At 37.5% G+C, this 21,493-nt stretch overlaps 1 protein-coding gene across 1 annotated transcript in view; it reads right to left on the bottom strand.

Annotated features, from left to right (window-relative positions):
- Positions 1-21,493, bottom strand: part of WIF1 (WNT inhibitory factor 1) — a 64,688-nt gene that overhangs the window by 23,959 nt on the left and 19,236 nt on the right. Inside the window, exon 3 of the mRNA XM_045553435.1 lies at positions 290-398. Within this exon, the coding sequence (XP_045409391.1) occupies positions 290-398 (109 nt within the window). The remainder of the gene's footprint in view (positions 1-289; positions 399-21,493) is intronic.

The raw sequence follows: 21,493 nt of genomic DNA, 5'->3' as shown, positions 1-21,493 counted from the left end.
TTTTCTTTTTTCTTTCTTCCTTTTTCTCTTTTACATATAGAATTATTTATGAACTGGATGTGGGCTGGGGTTATTTTGAAATTTTAGGAAATTATAAAACCATTATTTCTTCACTCCCTTCCTAATCCTTTGCCCAAAGAATAACAATTGAGCTGCCCTACAAATCAACAGATCTCTTCAGGAAAACATTTCATAATCCCTCTGATGGATAACATTTGGATCTTAAATATTATTCTCATCACCATTACATTTTAAGTGTAAACCTTTCTCCAAGGCAAAGACCACCCACCTGATGCCTTGTGAGGCACTGTTCCCAGCAGGGGGACATTGACGGTTGGATCTGCCATGATGCCTTTATCCAGAGAGCGCAAGGACAGGAATTCATAGAAGTATTCTGCCTACAACAAAAGGCACTGACAGTTAGTACCATGGAAACCACAGAGAGTGAGAAGGCACTTCTCAACTCATCATCCGTCTGATGAGAGAGTGATAATTTTCACTCCGGGAACTCTGGAGCACACGACATCTGAGATACTGTATAGGTACAGGTCACCCTTCTGTGTTCTACAACTATAGAATTAGACCATCTGGAGAGAAGTGATTCCTTACAAACATTTCTTTAAAACACCCACAAAAGCTACTCTTTTCACTGAAACGGTATTATGTAGTTGCTGTCTCTTTGAAGGATTTTTGAGAAAAAAAATTAGGGAAATAAGCAATATCAAAACAATCATAGACTAGTCCTTAGAAAACCGATCTCAGCTTCTTCAGTCATTATTTAATTTTTTTAATTCTAAATTCTAAAGTGAGTCTTTTGATCAGAATTTGAGAGAGCTGTAATAAATAAGGGATAATGAAAACAGCAATCTATTGGCAAAAGAAGAAATTAAAGTCCAAAATAATCGTGATGTTAACATTGATTTTTCAGTCTCACTCCCTTTGAAAGGTTTATATTTAAGGTTTCAATTTAATTATGGAGGGAAAAGCCTAAATATGCAAAAACCGCCAGTACAATAGGACAAGCCATAAAACTTTACATTGTAAACATTTTCATTTTCCCACTAAGTTTCTAGTTGAGAAAATGATTCCTGCTACTCAAATGGCCATGAATACTGAAAGTAGTGATATGTGATCACACTTATGGAGCTTTGATGCTTAACATAAGTGGGGATGGGGAACCTTTTCATGTTGGTAGGCTGCATTAATTTAGCTGTAATCAAATAAGGCCACATTCAAGAAACTTAAATTAGATATACTTAAAAATGTACATTGTTTTGTAAAAATCTAACTACTATATACTTAATAATTTAAAAATTAAAAACTATGTGTTAATTTTAAAGTTAACTAACCTTTTAATGATTTTATTGTGCCTGCTTTTTGTTGGCAAGTATTTGAATATTTGGTTGCAGCATGGAGGTCCACGGTTTTAGTTGATCCTCTAGCTGGGTATCAGTCATTTGTGACCTTAGGGAAGTCTTGATTTGGGTTACGTAGGAGAATTTAGATTTGCAGCAATAAGTGGTTGAAAAGCAAAAAAGCATTTTTGGGCATGTTGCCGAAGGCATGGGTATTCTACTGCATTTTCCCATATTTCAATTGGATCTTTCTTAGCATCAAACAATGCCTTTAAAATGTCCTCTACTGAGAGCTCAAACAATTCTATCTATAGTTCTTTAGGTGCCTTGGTGATATCAACTAAATGAGGCTAAAATGCTAATTTGAGTGTGATGTCATGATGCTCATTGTATTCAATTAATAGAGCTATAACAGCTGTGTATTCTTCAAATAATTTGCATATATCATCCTGTTCATCAATGACCTTTGCTAATTGAGGAAAATGTTCATCCAAAATTTCCTTTTGAAGAAGTGCTTTGAAAAAAGATAGTGTTTTTAAAATGCTCAGATTATCTGCCACATATCACATATAGACTTAGTTTTACCTTGCAAAGAAATATTCAAGTCATTTTGATTTGACATGATATCACACAGAAATGCTGCATTCCTATAGAAATCTTCTTTCAATAATTCACATTGCTGATTCTGTTCTTCATAAAATTTACCTATCTGTTCTCGCAGAAATAAAATTTTGGCTAACACGTGTCCCTGGGATAGCGAACACACTCTAGAATAATCCAGCAAATCCACACTGACTACATCACCACTACCACTCTACATCACCACTCAACTTTAGCATGCTACAAAACTGAAGATGCCTTGTTGCATTTGTATAAATATAGTTAACAATACTTATAACTTGTTGCGAAGTGTCACTTAAAATAGCACTTTAGCACAGAGATTTTGCTGATACAAGATAAAGTGAAAAGAAATGAGGACATCTGAATCTGTCAATACTTCTTCTATCTGTGCAAGACACCCTTCCTGTTTCCCTGTCACGAAGGTGCACCGTCTGTACATACACCCATTACACTTACCAAATTCAGCCCAACTTCAGGACATTTATCGTGAAAGTTGTTGAAGACATCTATTGCCTGTGTTCTGTTTGCAAGAGTGCTCAAAGCGAGTAACTCTTTTTTTTTTTTTTTTTTTGAGACAGAGTCTCTGTTGCCCAGGCTAGAGTGAGTGCCGTGGCATCAGCCTAGCTCACAGCAACCTCAAACTCCTGAGCTCAAGCGATCCTCCTGCTTCAGCCCCCCGAGTAGCTGGGACTACAGGCATGTGCCACCATGCCTGGCTAATTTTTTCTATATATTTTTAGCTGTCCATATAATTTCTTTCTATTTTTAGTAGAGACGGGGTCTCGCTCTTGCTCAGGCTGGTCTCGAACTCCTGAGCTCCAAGGATCCGCCTGCCTCGGCCTCCCAGAGTGCTAGGATTACAGGCGTGAGCCACCAGGCCCGGCAAAGCGAGTAACTCTTTGTAGCAAAGAAAATCTTCTGTTACGACAAAATTGAAGTATAAAACCTGCACCTAGTCAGTAGTATCAGTTCATTCATCGAAAGCAATTGAATAATATATATTTTCCTTTTGAAGTATTGCATGAAGTTGTTCTGTTAAATTGAAGGCTAATTCATGCAGCTGATCAGTTATGCTTCTTCTTGAAAGAGGCAGTTGTTTGTACTTGAAACGTTATCAGGGTCTAAACAACCTACATTCTTTCACAATTTCTAATTACTGAATGGCTTCTCTTTTTTCCTGAGCATATAAGTTACCTTATAAATTGCTTCAGTGGTGTTATTTCCAGATCTTATTGCTGCTTGAAAGAATCGTCTTTGTTTTTGCTTTTCATCTTTTAATGTCTGCAGTACAACCTTTCATGCCTCTTCCACTAATTTAAAATATTTGTGGTCCTTAATGAGTGTTATAATGCTGATGAGCATTGAATTTCTTTAATGCTGACATTGCAGTGTCACAAAGCAAGCAAATCATCTTATCTTTAGCAGAAACAAGATAATATTGCAATTCCCAATCCTCATTAAAAAAATCTGTTTTCTTGCTTTAGCGTTCTGTTGGTCTTCTTTGACATGATGGGCTGTTAAGCAGACAGAATTGAAAAATACTGTCGAGCTGTGCAACTATTGACAAATTCCACTTCAAGCAGAAACACAGTGCACCGTTGTCAAAAACTGATAACAGACTGGCGTACTCGACCCCCAGAAACTCCCCCCAATCAGCCTTGTGTGGTCGTGGCGCCAGTCAAGTGGGGGAAGTTAGAATTAAATCATGAGTGTAGCAGCCATCAATTTAGCCCTTATGGCTTACTAATGTTCTAATTGTGCCGGTCAATCTGGGAGGATTACTTCATTGAAACTTATTTATTCTTTGGTATTTTAAATACGTCCATTTTAAAAATAAAATAAAAATATAAAAGTTGAACACAAATGTATTAACAAAAATAAAAGGATTTGTTCTGTGAAATTTAGATTCAATCTAAAGGCTGTACTTAAGGACCTAAAAAAAGGCCACATGTGGCCGTAAGGCTGCAGGTTCCCCAACCCTGGCTTATGTGATCCTCAACTGGGTTACTAAAAGGGTCTGTGATGGAAATGATATTCTTGCTTAGGAATAAAGAACAGTCAATAAATAGCACAAGTGCTAACATGAGCATTAGGCCAGTTGAGTGGTTCTGCAGTTACTTGTAGAGATATCCAGAATTTGGGTGGGTTAATTAAAGAAATTAATTACTTAAACATGGAACAGAAGGAGGTTTAAAAAGAATATGAGCTTTCCTACATGCAATAGAAAAGTTATTTTCCAACATAGAAGATACTAAGAGCTACATGGTAGACAAACTACTTTCTACTTTAAATCATAGTATCATATATATCAGGCACTAAGAACTTCATATGAGGATGTTAATGCAAAGGGGTAATCTCAACTGCTATTGGGACATTGTCTACATTTGCAGTGAATTGAAAAACACTTCCTGGTATCACTAGGCCAAAGGGAGGACCTTCATTGACCAAATCCACACCGCATCTCCTTCTTTGAGTTGTGGCAGTGATTGCAGAAAACCACTGTGAACAGTTCCTTAGGCAGGTAACAGAGCTGCATAAATTAATTTATTAAACTCATTCACTAGGAAGGCCCTGAGAATAAAGGGTCATAAGACAGGTGACTCCTGCCATAAGGGAAGGCAGAGGTCTGAAAGAAGTCTGATGAAACGAGCGCTGTGAGGAAAGGTAATTCAATTTGGGATGAATTCCTTTGAAAAAGAAAACAGTAGTTCTGTGCCGGCAGGAAAATCAAATGACTATTGAAAGTGGGCTACTTTTCATGAATCAAAGTGTTTTAAATGACTTCTCCCAGCTACACTTCCCTCTACACTTTACTTGATAATATTTATCATTTAACATTTTGTTCTAAAACGTATTTTAGTTGGCATTATGAAAGAATTTAGTGGTCATACCCTTACAATCAATAGCGTTTGGATTATTCATATTACCAAGTACAGTAATAACAAAAAGCAACACAGCAAACACCAGTGTAATATATGTCATGTGCCAAAACTTATTTTAAACATTTTATTAAAAGTACATACAATGATGAAAAAGAACTAAGTCAATAGAACACAAAAACTTTGAACCAAAAACTTCAAATACCATGTAAGTTATCATTTGCTACCCCATAATTATATCTTTGAGTTTCATTACATTAAAATTAAATATACCTTCTATGTGTGATATATTTAAAAATGACATTTGTAAAAACTACCATAATTTCAATAAGAAATCTGATCTTTTAGTTTTAAAAGTGTTTTTTTATTAATAAGTAGAAGGGTGAAAGACTAGACACCATGAGTAAATTAACGATTGTATATATTGATGGCAATTGCTTTATTTCCTTTTCTCTATTTTTCAGATTGTCCATATATGGTTCTATACCTTTCACACTGAAATAACTGTGTTTATTTAAAAACAAGAATTAACCATGGACCCTGCTTTCAGTTCTGTATGGCTGATGACAATCATTGACCCTATTTGTATAATTCTCTGATCATAGATGAAATATTCTTCTTGGGCTTTCTATTTAGTGTGGCTGTGCTCATGCAACACTTTTACTGAAAACTCTTGCACGTCTCCTTGAAAGTGTGATTCAAGAAAACAACAATCAGCATTAAAGCAGCTTTTGAACGGCTCTTTCAAAAAGTTTTGATGATGTTCAAAGAACGTGGAACTGAAAGAATTTCACCCAGAGCCCAGAAACCTAACTTCATAGAGCCTGCAGGTCTCTGTGTGGCCACATAAGGTAGGCTGAGAAGCACAGAATCCGTTATATTCAGTATCAGAGAGTTTATATTATAATTGGCATGACTGCTCCGCATGATGCAGCTAGGTTTAATGGATTTCTCTGGACAGCCAATACTCTGATCTTATCAATAACAAGTTTCACACTACAGGTTTTTAGATATCCTTTTGATGTCTTTGAGAGTCAGTAAACATCATAGTTTTTCTACTGCAATTCTAAGACCATGTGTATCACAAGGCAAGAACTAATCAAAGCAGTTTCTTACTTGGACCTTATTAGGAAAAGGCAGTTGCCAGAGTAAACCTTTGTTTGTCCTTCTTGTTGAAGATGATAATGGTGCTTGAATCTCTGAAATACATAATTTCCTTCATACATGGTATATTTTTTAAAAATGGTTTTGTCCATGTACTGTTTTCATTGCCTTCTAAAAAATTCTAACTTGAAGATCACTTAGAAATTGACCAGCATTTTGTCTCTGATCTTGACACTGACTTCTTTCAAAGTTTTACTTTGTCAGTATAAAGAGATCTAGCAAAAGCACCAATACCGTATAAATATTTCTACAAATATATTATCAACACCATGACATAGAGAGTAAATATATCCTTCATTTACCTTAAGAGCTTAAATTAAAGTCATAAAAATGGCTGATGAAATGAATGATAGATTTATACCATATTCTAAGTTCCAGACAAAACTTTCTATTTTTACTTTATTTATAATATAATAAATATTCTTAGACCCAGACCTCTCCATTGGAAAAACTTATTTGGGAGCAAATAAAACCTAAATTGTATGCCAAAGAGAACAGAGAACTAGCTTCATGGTTTGGGAACAAAGTTCACAAATTGAAGATTTATTATTTAGATAAAAGGAACTCAGAACATGAACTGTAATAGAGAAGTGGCACATTGGAGAGTTTGAAACCTCTATTAGGAAAAAGTACATTTTGTTTTATTAAATAACACTAATGGAAACTCAGGCAGAGGCAAGCAGGGTGATTATTTGGGAAACACATGAAAAGATTGCTTTGTATTCATACAAAGAATGGGTCTATTCAGGAGAATAATTCACTTCTAAATTAAGTTGCTGAAAATTTTTGCTGGCCTGGTTTGCCATGCAGTAAATTTTCTTTTCATAGAGAAGCATAACCAAATGTTACCAAGAGAGGAGGGCTGGAGGTCATTTAACTTGCTTCCAATCGACTTGGCTGAATCTTAGGGCTGCTCCTTCCAGAACAGATGAAGACATCATTTAAACAGCAAAATAGGACAACTTACAAGACCTTTGCTCTGGCACTCTTTTTGGGGTTAACATGGAGAAAGGAAGCAGACAATTGCATTAACCATTGGGAGGAATAGAGAGAATCCACCATTTCTTTTCCATCTTTGAAGTTCTATGTTTATGGTGTATATCTAACCTAATAAGCACAATACTTGCAGGAACCTATGAGTTAAGAATCAAAAGTCTTTCATAAAACCATGGCTCTCAAGCCTCTTTTAAGCCTCCATATATCATGATGCCAACCTAAGTGCTCATGGGAGAACATTAAAACAATAAAGGCATCATCTTTGTTCCAAAGAAAATTTCAGATGTTCATAGATACAAAACACAGAGAAACTATAAGGTTTGGAAGTTTGCAAATAGGTTTTGTTGAGTGTTTATCATACTCTGATCACTGTTCATTTAATTCTCACAGCAACCTGCTGTTATTATAGCATCCAAGTGAATTCAGATTAGCAGGATACTATGTACAAGAAGTGCTAAAGAGATGCAAAACAGCTCCTACGCTGAATGTGAAGGGCAAGAAGAAATGTACTAAAATAATCAAGAAAATAGTTCAATGTTAAAGACTCAAAAAAAAAAAAAAAAAAAAAAAAAGAGAATAAGCATGCCCAATGCTGAAAAGAATCTTATGCCTGAATGTCTAGGCCAAAATTTGCCAGCTCTCACATTCTTCCTCGGCATTCTTCTTGATTACCTCTCTGCAAAATTTCATCCTTCAAACTCAAAACTTGGTATCCTTGGATTCCGCCACTCTGTTGATTCTCACCCCACTTCTTTATTTTCCCCCATTTCCTCATTAACTCTCCTCCTCTCAGCTCATAATCATAAAAAATCACTAAGACTCAGTCCTTGGTCTTTCTCTCTTTACATGCTGTCAAAAAAACTCATGTACTTTCACAGATCGAACTTTTCCTTCTGGGCAATGATGCTGCACACGAACCAGTCACACCCTCCTTCCAAAGTGGGTATTCTGCCCTCCACCTGCCTCATGCCCACACTCACGTGCATGGAATCTAGTTCATTATCTTCCAAAACCGGCTTGCCCACTTAATTTCTTCACAGCTGCCAACAGCATTATTATTCCAATGACAAAGGTACTCAACCTCAGAGTCATTGTTGCTTCTTGCCTCTATATCTCATCTGTTCCCAGCAAGACACCAAAATCTCATCCTTTCCCCTTTTATAGTTTCTTTGGATTCTGTCCCTTCCTTTCAACCCCACCACTTCCACTCTCACCCAGCCTTTATTTCCTCATGTTGGCATTATTATAACATTCTCTGAAATATCCTTCATGCCATTCTCTTTAAAATATCTGTCATCATAGAAACCAATAAATCTAATTAAAACATTATTTTTGCCATGTCACAATCCTTTCCTACCCTCCTTCATCTCTAGGATAAGGCCGTTGGCCTGTTAAGTGTCTTCACAGTCTGGCTCCAAATTTCCTTTATCTCTTACTACTCGCCAACACAGATCATCTTCTGGAGCTCAACCGGCCTGCCATGGTACCATGGCCAAACCTATATTCCAGTGATTTCACCTCTACTGACCTTCGCTAGGACTTAAACCAGCTTGCTCCTTAAACATATACCCCCATGTATTATTATGTAACCTTTCATATGTGCATACCATGTATTTTCATCTAATTTTGGCTAAGAATGGGATTATATTTTTTTATAATACTCTATTGGAAACTCACTCAGCACTATGCACAAGTAAGGTACTTGAAAAATATTTGCTGAATGAACCAATGACCAACTGAGAAGCATCCAGAAGCGTAAGCCCAGTGCGTTCCAGAATACACTGTTGTGGTAAAATGCCATTAGCCTCTGATTCTACCGACAGGCAGCAGCTTTTCTGTTTTATCAATTGCTAAATTACTTTTATGGGTCAAAAACTTCTCTCTTACTTTCCTATGTGGCCAGTCACTGCAGCCCACAGAAAGAATACAGAACCCTTTTGAGAAAAAGAACAATCAAAGAACATTGACATTTGGTATCACATTGACATTTGGTATCCAGCCAATCCGTGTGTCATTTATAACTGTTTTATGCTGTTCTGGGACAAAACCTTGGCAATGAGGCTCCCAGAAAGAATGGAAGCAGATAATGTAAACGAGGTCCAGTTCTGAAACATGACTTTGTCCAATGCCCTTCTGGTTCCTATTTCCCACTTGGTTTCCTAGTCATTTTGCCTTCTACAAATTATAGTATGTAATTGCAATATCTGATGAAACACAGGTTGAGTATTCCTTATCCAGAATGCCTGAGACCAGAAGTGTTTTGACTTTCAGATTTTTTCACATTTTGGAATATTTGCATATACATAATGAAATATCTGGGGGTTGGGACCCAAGTCTAAACATGAAGTTCATTTATGTTTCATATATACCTTATACACATAGCCTGAATGTAATTTTATACAATATTTTAAATAATGTTGCCACCTGTCACACGAGGTCAGGTGTGGAACTGTTGTGGCAATCCACCTGTGGCATCATGTCAGCCCTTAATAAGTTTCAAATTTTGAAGCATTTTGGATTTTGGATTCAGAATAGCCAACCTTTATCAACAAGGACTTTCTTCCCCTGCCTTCTTTTGACATTGGCTCTAAGAAGAACATCTTTCAAAAACAAAAGGAAAAGCACCTTCTTATTATGCAGAATAGTTATTTATTTCACTGGTCTTGGCTTATATTGGCATTGAAAGGAACATTGCTTAAAGAGAAAGTATCAATCAGCCAAGTTCTTCTGTTCTAGTAATTGTTTCTATACACACTAGACTAGACCACAGCCAGTCGGCCGGATTGAAAGAGTGAAGTTATTGGAATATAATGGTGATATTAAAACTTGAAGAAGTCCAAGTAAACACATACGGGACCATGAGACTCTTGTAAACTACAACTGGCAGAAGATCACACAGTTTGGCTTCACATGAATCTGAAATTTCTAAGACATTTTCCATTTTTTTCTTCTAGGGTTTGAAATCACCCCTGCTCATGCAAACCAGAAACAGACCTGGCTATCTGACAAAGCGTTGGTTGGTCACACTCTTTCAAGATTCCTAAAGAAAGGGAGGCAACAGACAGCTATATTGCTATTTTGTATTAAATAAAACCAAAAGTTAAGGTTTTTTATGCTTATTTTTTGAGGGAGGGGTAACAAGGAAGTAGAAAAGCAAAGCATTGGGAGGTGGAAAAGATCTTTTTCAATTTGTCTAAAGACTGAAAAAAGAAAACCAGTGTTGGTATAAATACACAGTAGTCTTTAAACCAAATATAGCCCCGTTCTGCACACTGCTTTCCCTGCATTGCCAAAATTTCCAGTAGAAAGGGCAGTGTAGGCAACAGTGGGATTTCTGAAAGCTTATGCTCCCTTTTATTTCTCAAGCTTCTAGAACAAGTGACTTCCCTTACAGTAAGCCTGCCCCAGCTCAAGCAGTTGCACAACCACTGCTCAACGCCAACCTAAAAATTGGGCTCTGGGAGGAAGGAACATGTTATGGCGGCCTAAGATAAGGGACTGAGCAAAGAAAATGTCATTACAAGTGGTACAGCTGGCACCTGAGGGACCAGGGACGGTCCAAGAGGAGGTGTGGAAAAAGAAACTGTGTGGAGATACTCGGGAGCACATCTGCAAGTTTCTCCTAGACGCTAAGACAGAATGATTTTTCTAGACCATGGAAGGGCTACCAGAGCAGCAGCAGCACGTGGGCCGGTGTCTGGGAGGGGAAGTGCGAGGGACCCTGCAGTTCCGAAAAAGGAGAAGGAATCCCTTTCCTATTTTTCTTTATTCTCATCTCAAGACTTATTAATATATTTGAATATTTCCTTTCTTAAAGCTTTAGAAGCAGTCATTGAGTATTCACTTATATGGGTGTGAGGAGAACTGTGCTAACAGCTATTTCTTTAATAATAATTTTTTTAAAAACCTGAAAATTGCCCTTACACCTCGCACAGTACGTTTGTTTTTCATCTTCATGAATATCTTCATGAAATGCTTCTCATTCTCTTGTTCTCTCCTTCATGCATCTCACATGGTGGTGTATTTCAGCATATCAAATTTTTTAGGAAAGAATGATATTTATAAAATGTACATACAAACATGTAAGTAGGTCAGAAAAGGTAAACTAATGTTCCATTTCTTTCACATTATAGTGCATAGTTATTGCTAGGGGTGTGTATTTAATTATATTGATAAAAAGTAAGTGTCTGAAAATTTTTAACCGACTTAGAAGCATCAGGAGATATTTTCAGTGACGACTTTCAAACTATTTAAAATTAGGGCATATTTTTCTTAGTTTTACTCCAGATAGTTTTCCTAAATTCATTAATCTTTTTTATTGAATCCACATGAACAGTATTAACTTACTTCTTTGATAAGAAAAAAAAAACAGAAGAAAACAGACTTTTCCCTTAGTTTAATGTTTTGAAAAAAATGCATTAAACTATTTTGGTAAAGGTTCTGAGATATGTCTTAATTTGACATTTTTGTTCATGTAACTGCAACTTCATATATCAGAATACTATGTTACAAGACATGTCCCAATGACCAGTTTGTTCTGTTCCTATGTAAGAGCCAAGAGCCAAACAGGGGGTGGGGGGAGTCTATAACTTCATGGTTACAGATTTTCAAAGTCCAAAATTCAGGGGACTAGTCTTACTAGCAGAAAATCAAAGAATAATCATCTCTTCTGTAAATTTTTTTTTTTATGCTTCAGAAAAAGTCATTGCCCAGAAGATATAACAGACCTGGCCCTTTTACCTTCTAAGGTTCTCTAGTCATTTGCTATTTAAAGGCTGTTACTCACACATACATCATTTGTCCTGATCAAGAAAAAGAGAAAATGAGGCAGAACTGAAGCAATTTCCTGAGGAACACTGATGATGGAAATCCATACTCTGATGACTTGCTAAATCTATGTGGCCAGCTTCAATTGCCCCCCAATCCCCTGAGCAATTCTCATGAACATCCCCAATCTCTCCCTTCTCCCGCACACAATTCCACAGTTTCCCCAAAGTCCTCTGCCCCCTCCCTGCTATCTTCTCTCAACTGACATCAATGTCCTATTCACAGCAAACAGAGATTACTAGATATGAATTCTCTCTACGTTCCCCCATCTACCTACAAAATAGTCCATCTCCACACCCAACCCTGCTTCCTTCCCATATCCTCTGAGATTAGCCCCATCCATTATGCCATCTTCCCTTGTGCATACTAATGCTGTGAAAAGATTAAAAACTCTGTCTCTACCATTATTATAATATTTCCAAAAGAGTCTGTATGCCCAAGGCCTCAGTTTTCTTGCCCATTACTCTTCACTACAGCATGGTTTTTGCCCCTATCCCTATTAAAATTTCTCATAAAAAGTCAGGATGACCTCCATTGCTGAATCCAATGAGTTTTTTTCCATCTTTGTTTCTTGTGTCTTCTCAGAAACTTTTTTGTTACAATCAACTTCTCCCTCTCTTCTTTTTTGACTTACATAGCAACCACTTCTGGGTTTTCCTTTTCCTTCTCTGATCACTCTTTCTCTAACCACCTTCACATGCTTTTCTCTCTACAACTGCACCTTTAAAAAGAGTTCTGAATGTGGGCCCATGCACCCTTAGAGAATCCACAGCTTTGGTGTTCATATGCACATGAATATTTTTCCGGGGAGAACAGATTCTAGCTTTCGTCCCATTCTTAAAGGAGTCTATGACTCAACAAAAAGTTAAAAATCATTGTCTTAAATGTTTATGTTCCTAAGAAACAATAGCTGGTCTGTTCTTATTTCTCTTCTCTTCTTGGGGGTATCTTTTCTGCTTCCATGACTTCAATTTAAATCTACATTTCAGTAGCCTCCAAGTTTTTGTCTCTAGTGTTCACCTTCTGAGCTCTAGATTCATATTGACAACTGTCTACCAAACATCTCCCCTTGAACTTAACATGTGTGAACCAAACTTATTATCTTCCCAGTGAATCTGTCATTTGTATTTCTTAAGATAGCATGATATACCTATTACCCAAAATATAAACTTGGTGGTCTTTCTAGACTCCTACCTTCTCTCTTACCAACTACTTCCACAAACTCTCACTGAGTTCTCAAATTTATTCCGTTTTTTTCCTTCCCATTGTTATTACACAAATTCAGACACTTCTCACCCATGACACTGCAATTGTGTCTTAACATATCTCACTAATAATTCATGCCCTCCAGATTTAACCCCTCCAATTTACACTATCATCCAGTTTTTCTTCCTAAATGCCAACTGGATCCCGAATCACTGCCCCCATTTACAACCCTGCATGGTTTCTTATCACAAGGAAGACTTTGGCTCCAGTTTTACATCCAGCTCTGCCCCTCAGCCTATTCCTGGACATCCTGACTCACAAGTCTTTGATCCAGCCACAGCAAGCTTCCATCCACTGAGCCGCCATGCTCTGTCATGAGTCCTGCTCCCTACCCTATGCCTGAAATCTCCACTTTCTGTCCTTGTCCACCAAGCAAACTTTGACTTGGCTCTCCATGGTTGGATGAAATGTCACCTCTTTGGCAAAACTGTCCCTGCTACTGATGCTTCTTTCCTGATCCCTTTCCCTTATCTTAACTATTGTACTTACAGTAAAAATCTATTTAGTTTTTTCCCATCAGACTCTCCTCTATGGAAGGAACTTTGTCTATTCTTATTTGAATCTCCTGTGACTAATATGATATTTGTGGTTCAAAAATTTTGAGTCAAATTAGTCATACTAAAAAGAAAATAAGTAAATCACTTTTTATCATGTCCATTCCAACTCATGAAGTTGCTGACTTTAAATGAAACAGAAGCTCCAATACACTTGCAAAACCGTCACTTAGAGAGGTAGACATTAAGATTCCAGTCATAGGTCAGTGGGAAATGGGAAAGAATGAGCCAAGCAGGGAGACTAAGCTAGTCCTGAGCTGGCTCTCCAAGAAAGAGAGCCAAAAGTCCAAATAACAATGTCCACGAGGCTGGGGAGAACCTGAGTTAAATCTGGGCTAGACCTCAGACCAACTTGGCTTGGATTCTAATTCTATTACCTACTAGCTGGCCTTGGGCAAAGGCTTAGCCTCTCATTCATTCAATGTACATGTACTGAGTATGCTAGGCACTAGGCATTTTCTGTGCCTGAGATGCCAAGATAAGTAAAAACAGACCTCATATTTGTCCTTATGGAGCTTGCAGGCTGGAAGGAGTTGGTCAAATACTTAAATAATTCAAATTAAATAATTCAAATAATTTAAACATTAAGACTGTGATAAAAGGCTTCTGAGAAGTACATGGTGCTTTGAGAATGTGTACTTTGATTTATTTTGGGGGTCAAGAAAGGCTTGCCTGAGAAGGCAAGGCAGAACTGAGATCTGTTTGATGAGCAGAGGTTAAACAAGTAAAGGACGGGCAGCTTTTTCGGCAGAGGAAAGATCAGGAGCATAATCTGTAGCAAGTTTGAAGAACCCAAAGAGGCCAACATTTACTTTATAGTGTTGTTGTAAGAATTAAAATAAACAATGTATGCAAAGTAGGAAGCAAAGGTTGGCACACTGTAAGCATTCAACACATGCTAGTTACTATACATAGGATCAGCACGAAGTCCCTTAGGGGCGGGGTTCCTAGACGGTGGCAGTACCCACAGGTAGAAAAGAGCAGCCTGGCAGTTCCTGGGTGCTGGGTGCTGGCAGGGTGTGATCCTGGGGGTTCTCTGTAGTCCTGGAGGGTACCAGCCATGTGCTGTGGGTATAGGGAGTAAGGTTCAGAATGAAAGCAGGAGCTCTGACAATAGTCTAAATCAATCTTTCCCTTTTCTACTTATCACAGATGTGGGTTTCTAGTTCACAGTAGCATGTATAGGCAAAATTGGAATTTTCTTTAGCTTTACAAAATTAAAAATGTCTTATGAAATTACTAATTTATGGGAAATTTAGAAGATAGAAAAACAAGTTAAATTACACCACAAAGATATAATCAGCAAAATCCAGGCTATGGGAAATGCTTTCTTCAACAAAAATTTGAAGGAATGAAGAAAGGAGAGAAATGGAAGGGAAACATCTTAAAAGTGACTGAAAAAACTTATCAAACAATCACAATGTGTGGACCTTAGTTGGAATCTTATGCAAACAAACCTTTAAAAATGTAGGACATTTATGACAGAAATTTAAACATTACCTAGACATCTGACTACATTAGGGAATTATTTTTAATAGTTCATGCGTTTTTTTTAAAAGTTTTTATCTTCTAAAGATACATATGAAATATTTATGGATGAAATGATACCATGCCTGAGACTATTTCAAAATACTATGGGAGGAGGGAAATAGGTGGCAAGTATAGATGAAACAAGACTGGCCATGAGTTAATAATTCTTGAATCTGGGTGAATGGGGGTTCATTTTTCTATTTTTTCAATATTTGTATATGTTTGAAAATTTCCATAATAAAAAGCTCTTTTAAAAAGAAAAAGTGTTATTGGCATCTGTATAGAATGAATAATCTTCAATTCATGGAGAATAACACCTCCCAAGTTATCTGATATTTGTTCAATTATTTACAAGTTCTTTTTTTTTATTTCAAAATATTACAGGGGTGCAATTACATGGATCAGTTTGTTATGCTTGAGTCAGGGTATGCCCATCACCAGATAGTGTTCATTATATCCATTAGGTAGGTTTTTGCCCATCCCCTCCTACCCCTCCCCACTGCTTGATTTCTACTGAGTTTTACTTCCCTCTGTGCACATGTGTGCTCATTGGTTAGTTCCAAATTAATAGCGTGTACATGTGGTGTTTGTTTTTCCGTTCTTTAGATACTTCCCTTAGGATAATGCTCTCCAGTTCCACCCAAATTGTTGCAAAAGGACTTAATGCATCCTTCCTCATGGCTGAGTTATATCACATTTTGTTAATCCATTGATGAGTTGACGGGCACTTAGGTTGATTCCACATCTTTTCAATTGTGAATTGTGCTGCAATAAACATTCCAGTACAAGACTTTTTGATATAATAAAATGTCCTTTTTTCCTTTGGGTAAATACCCAGTAGTGGGATTGCTGGATCAAATGGTAGTTCTACTTTCAGTTTTTTGAGGTATCTCCATACTACTTTTCATAGACGCTGTACTAGTTTGCAGTCCCACCAGCAGTGTACAGGGGTTCCTTTCTCTTTGCATCCACACCAGCATCTATTATTTTTGGACTTTTTAATAAAAGCCATTGTAACTGGGGGAAGGTTATATCTCACTGTGGTTTTGATTTGCATTTCCCTGATGATAGTGACGTTCAGCGTTTTTCATATGTTTAGTGGCCATTTGTCTATCTTTTTTTGAAAAGCTTCTGTTCATGTCTTCTGCCCACTTTTTAATGGGGATGTTTGATGTTTTCTTGCTGATTTGCTTGAGGTCTTTATAGATTCTGGTTATTAGCTCTTTATCGGATGTATAGCATGCAAATATTTTCTCTCATTCTGTAGGTTGTCTATTTATGAGTTTTATAACACTCATATTCACTTACCTGTATTGATAAAGAAACTTTTCTAATGACAATGACAACAACAAATATTATGTTTAAAAAAAAGCATTGGTTTAAGTCAGTAGTTTTATTGCCTATATTGTCTGGTACAGTATTAGGCAAGATGAAAACTACCGAAGTAGTCTTAGCCCCCATCTTTGAGAAACTCTGATAATAACACCATTTACCTGAACTTACCTTAGAAACTAAGAGTATCTACTTCTGTTTAAATAAAATTCAGTATTATACAACCAGTTTCCTGTATTACACTTTGCATACAGAGAAATCACATGCCAGGTAAACTGTTAAACCATACTATGCTTATATTTCCAAAAACATGTTTGATTTTCACAGATCTTGCCTTTTACCCTAGAAATCAGTTTCAGCCAACAGTTCTGATCACAGTTTTAAAAGTAAATTAATTTTAATTAATTAACCACAAAAACTTTTCCAAATTGAGACATAAACAGGAGAATAAGTCATATCTGGCTGGTGTTTCTTTGTTCATTCCTTCTTTCTTTTACCCAATAAATATTTGCTGAGCACTTTCGATGTGTCAGGCATTGCTCCACATGCGAGGGATGCAGCAACCAACAAAGGAGGCAAATAGTCCCGGCCTCACGGAGCTGACTCCCCATGCAGTGAAGAGGAGACACATCATTTTTTAAAAAACATTTTTTAAAAAAATGTTTAAATATGTCAAGTAATGATAAGTACTCTGTGGAAAAATAGGACAGAGAAAGATGACAGAGAATAAGCATACGCATGGGGGAGGTGGTTCCTATTTCAGAAAGGTCAGACAGGCGAGGCTGCTTGGATGGGATGAGATTTTCCTAGAGACTGGAATAAAGTGAGAGGAGCAGGCTGTGTGGGTATCTGGGGAAGAGCATCCCAGCGGAGGGAATGGTTAGCGCCAAGTCCCTCAGGTGGGAGCGCACCTGGCAAGGTTAGGAAGCCGCTAGGAGGCCAGTGTGGCTGTACCAGAGTGGGGGAGGGAGGGAACTGCCTTGTCACAGGCAGAGCAGTCAGATGACCCTAGTGTAGGAACCCGGGAAAGTGCCCATAGTAAAGATCAGTTCTAAACATCCTCTGGGGCCATCACCTCTTGTCTGCCTCTTACCTCTTGTCTCTCTTAGTCATGCCCCACATACTGCAGGAGCCAGAGGTGGACTAGTGAGAAGAGCCACACATTGCCTTACAGGCTACAGCTAAGGGAGGAGAGGATCTTAGCTTTGAATGAAGGTCAGAATTTTAACTACGACACGGAAGTGAACATTTTAATTACTGAAATGAGAATGATCTTAGCACTAAAGTAATCAGAGGACATTTTATTATCTCAGGCTGACTACAGAAATTCCAGGATCTGCCTGACGATTTATCGAAAAATCCAGGGAGAAAATAGCTTACACAGTGGGTTTGCAGGGCTGCTGTGAGAAAGAGTAAAGACTGCTCTATGTGATAGCACTTGATGGCATTTTGCGTTTTTGGTGTAATAGTTTTAAGCCCTTAGATCCTTATATAAGGATTTTAAAAGCCAAGAGTGGCAGCAGGTTTGCTATTTGTAATGTTAGTCAACCTGTCTTTCTTTTTTGCCCCTTAAAACATGCCAGAATATTAGGACAAACCAGACCCTACTTTATTACTTTTTACTTGTTGTATCAAGTTACATATTAGCTTTTTCATTTCTAAGAGCTATTTTCTGTAAATTCTTTAGTACTTGCAATTCTGTTCCTAAATGTATACCTACCTAATGATAATCGCTTGCTTCTAAAAGCACAGTGAATGACAGTACTTTACAGTCAAAATAAATGGTTATAAGGCAAATGGGAGCAGACACTGTAGTTAGTCAAGCTGACTCATTAAAAAAAGACACATTAAAGTTGAATCAACTGTCATCTTTTAGTGATGACTGTTGATCCAATGTGATGAAAGAAAGTTCCAGCACGTGGATAGGTTGATTCAGCTCCCGGATGGTCTGGAACATCGTTAACTCATACAGACTGATTCTGGCCCCAGTTCAAACTTCTAAGTCTTTGTTCTTGGGGCTCAGAGGATGGCTTTGAAGTTCAGGATAAAGCTCTTCTAACACACCATTACCAAAGAATAACCTTTTGATTATGATCTCATGAAAGTATAATCAATAACTTACATAAGTTAAAACCATGGCAAACAGTGACGGTCCTGTAATTGGACCTTTATGAATTCCATATGTTACAATCTCTGCATTAGCTAGCAGTCCTGCATAATACATATATCTCTTCCCCAAACATAGCCGCTGAACTTTCTTAAAAGGCTATGAAACTTTTCACAGCTACTGTCAGCCTTGAACTCTTCAGACCCCTAAGCTTGGGTGTGGGTACCCCAAGGGCAGGATTTTTGGAAAGCTTAAAAGGATAAATATATCCCCCAAATCCAATAGACACTCATTTGTGTAAAGCAGTTTAATCAAAGCCAGTTAACTTTTTACATAATTGCATGGCTTGTGTGCTTTAAAAATTATATCGGGGGGTGGGGGGGTGGGAGGGAGACTTTTCCAACAAGTCATTGTTAAAACATATCCATTTAGCAAAGACATGCTCTCATGTGAAGTTCTCAACTGACTGGGACCTGGCTAGGATGCCATTATGTCATTATCTACATTATCTAAGATTTACATTTACTTTCTCTCTGTCTCTTTTTATCTCGTTAAACTAAATTATATTATTAGCAAATTAGAAATGTGGGTGTTTTGCAGAGCTTAATTGCCTTCACTTTAGGAAGAAGGGCAGTAAGCATGAAAGAAAAGATTTGGGAAGAAAAGTCCCTAAGCCAGGGCCACAGCAGTGAAATAACAAAACCAACAGAGTTTTCTGATGGAAGGGGACAAAGAAGTCTGAATTGAAGTCTTAATGACAGAATAAAAGATATCCAAGGAAAGATTAGTCCCATCTTTTTGGACTAAACATATCTTTAAAGAGAGATGAGTATATAAAGCCAAATACAATAAATAAAGAGGGGACACATCAAAGGAGTTATTTTTGCATCTTGGCTTCCCTCACAAGAACTATTACTATGTCCCCAACCCCCAGTGTCACCTTAGTCAGTTTTGTTACCTGTTATCATGGATTTTTCTTTCTGTTGGAACATATTTGAAAATTTTCAAAGCTAATTTCTAGCAAATTTATTTATAGATCCATTTCTAGTTTCCTTAGTTCAAAAGAGCACTGCAATTATGTAAAAAGTGATCTTTGTGACTCCAGTGCCACTATATAGAACTTCTCCACTTGTAAATACGGTAGTAGCTTTTAAATTAAAATTAGAATTACTGACTCACAATGCATTCATTGTCCTCATCTGCATCAAAAATCTGATATTGGGCTCACATCTCCTCTATTTGATTATAATTCCTAAAGGCAGAGACTATAGCTATTAATCAATCTATTTCCAATGGTCCAGTTTATTTTATAAAATTAATTTTAAATGTCTTACACACACACATACATGCACAAAGGATGATCAGAGAAGGCCGGTAACACCAAAGTGTAGAAGGATTTAGCTTTTGAATAACAAAGAAAATATCAGTTAGCTTGTTAGAGTCCCCAGTTGTAACAGAGGGTAACAGGTCACATAAAAAAGAAGAGATCAATAGAAAAACTGGATGTACTCAAATCAGCAAGGCTGATATGATCTGATTTATGATTTCTATGAATGTATAGAAGCTAAAAGCTCTGAAAACTATAATTCATCCTTTTTTTTGGAGACAGAGTCTTACTCTGTCATCCAGGCTAGAGTGCCTTGGCATCAGCCTAGCTCACAGCAACCTCAAACTCCTGGGTTTCAGCAATCCTCCTGCCTCAGCTTCCCGAAGAGCTGGGATTACAGGAGCACACTATCACGCCCAGCTGATTTTTCTATTTTTAGTAGAGACAGGGGTCTCACTCTTGCTCAGTCTGGTCTCAAACTCCTGAGCTCAAGCAATCCTCCCACCTGGGCCTTCCAGAGTGCTAGGATTACAGGCGTGAGCCACCGCACCCGGCCTTAATTCACCTCCATTATTCACCTTTTTTTGGAAAACTAAAAAAGGATGGCTCTGGAAATTATAGAGCAGTCAGTATCAATATCTGTTTTCATGGCTCTTTTAAAACCTAGAAGAACAACCTAGCCATCAACATACAGTCACGAGAAGCAAACAGTACCAGACTAAATTGATGTCCTTCCCAAAAGAGAGGACAGAAAACAACAGAGAGATCTACCTCTATTTCAGAATTGATACTGATCCCTTCCTACATGGCATACTTACTGACAAAATGGGAAATCTAGCCTTTACCATTCTACGGGATGACTGAATAATAGATATAAGAACCAAACCCAAAGCATAAACCTATGTCACCCAGTGTACATACTGGGTGGTGTTCCATTCAGATTAGTCTTGGAAACCGATCTATCAGATATTCTTAGCAGTGACTTTGACAAGCAAAACATGAAGATGCTCACACTGTCTACTTCTTTTTTCTACTTTCCCACTCCCAGGCCTTACCGCTTGTTCATTCTATTCTGCTACTCTTCCTGATCCCTTCAAAGTCACTTTGTTTCAAAATATCAAACCCTGCCCCAACATTCATTTCTAAATTATCCCCTTCCCAGAGAGTAAATCTTTCCACAGCCTATTTTATAATCTCCTGTCTGTCTTTTTTACAATTACCTTGGCATTATCTCTTATGTATTTATGTCTTTAATGTCTTTCCCCGATTTTCTTTGGTTGTGTCATATCCCTTTGGGTGATATTGTTAGAGAAAATTAAAGTTTAAAAAGTACTAGTATTAGCTGGTGTGGTGGCTTGTGCCTGTAGTCCCAGCTACTCAGGAGGCTGAGGTCGGAGGGTTGCTTGAGCCCAGGGGTTGGAGGCCGTAGGGCGCCACAATGGTGCCTGTGACTAACCACTGCACTCCAGCCTGGGCAGCATAATAAGACTCCATATTTAAAAACACACAAAAAATTTCTAGTATCTAAGGGAAAA

The sequence above is a fragment of the Lemur catta genome, chromosome 6 (genome assembly GCF_020740605.2).
Source record: "Lemur catta isolate mLemCat1 chromosome 6, mLemCat1.pri, whole genome shotgun sequence".
Taxonomy (NCBI): Eukaryota; Metazoa; Chordata; class Mammalia; order Primates; family Lemuridae; genus Lemur; species Lemur catta.
Note: the sequence above shows the minus strand (reverse complement) of the source record. Positions and strands in the feature narration are given on the sequence as shown.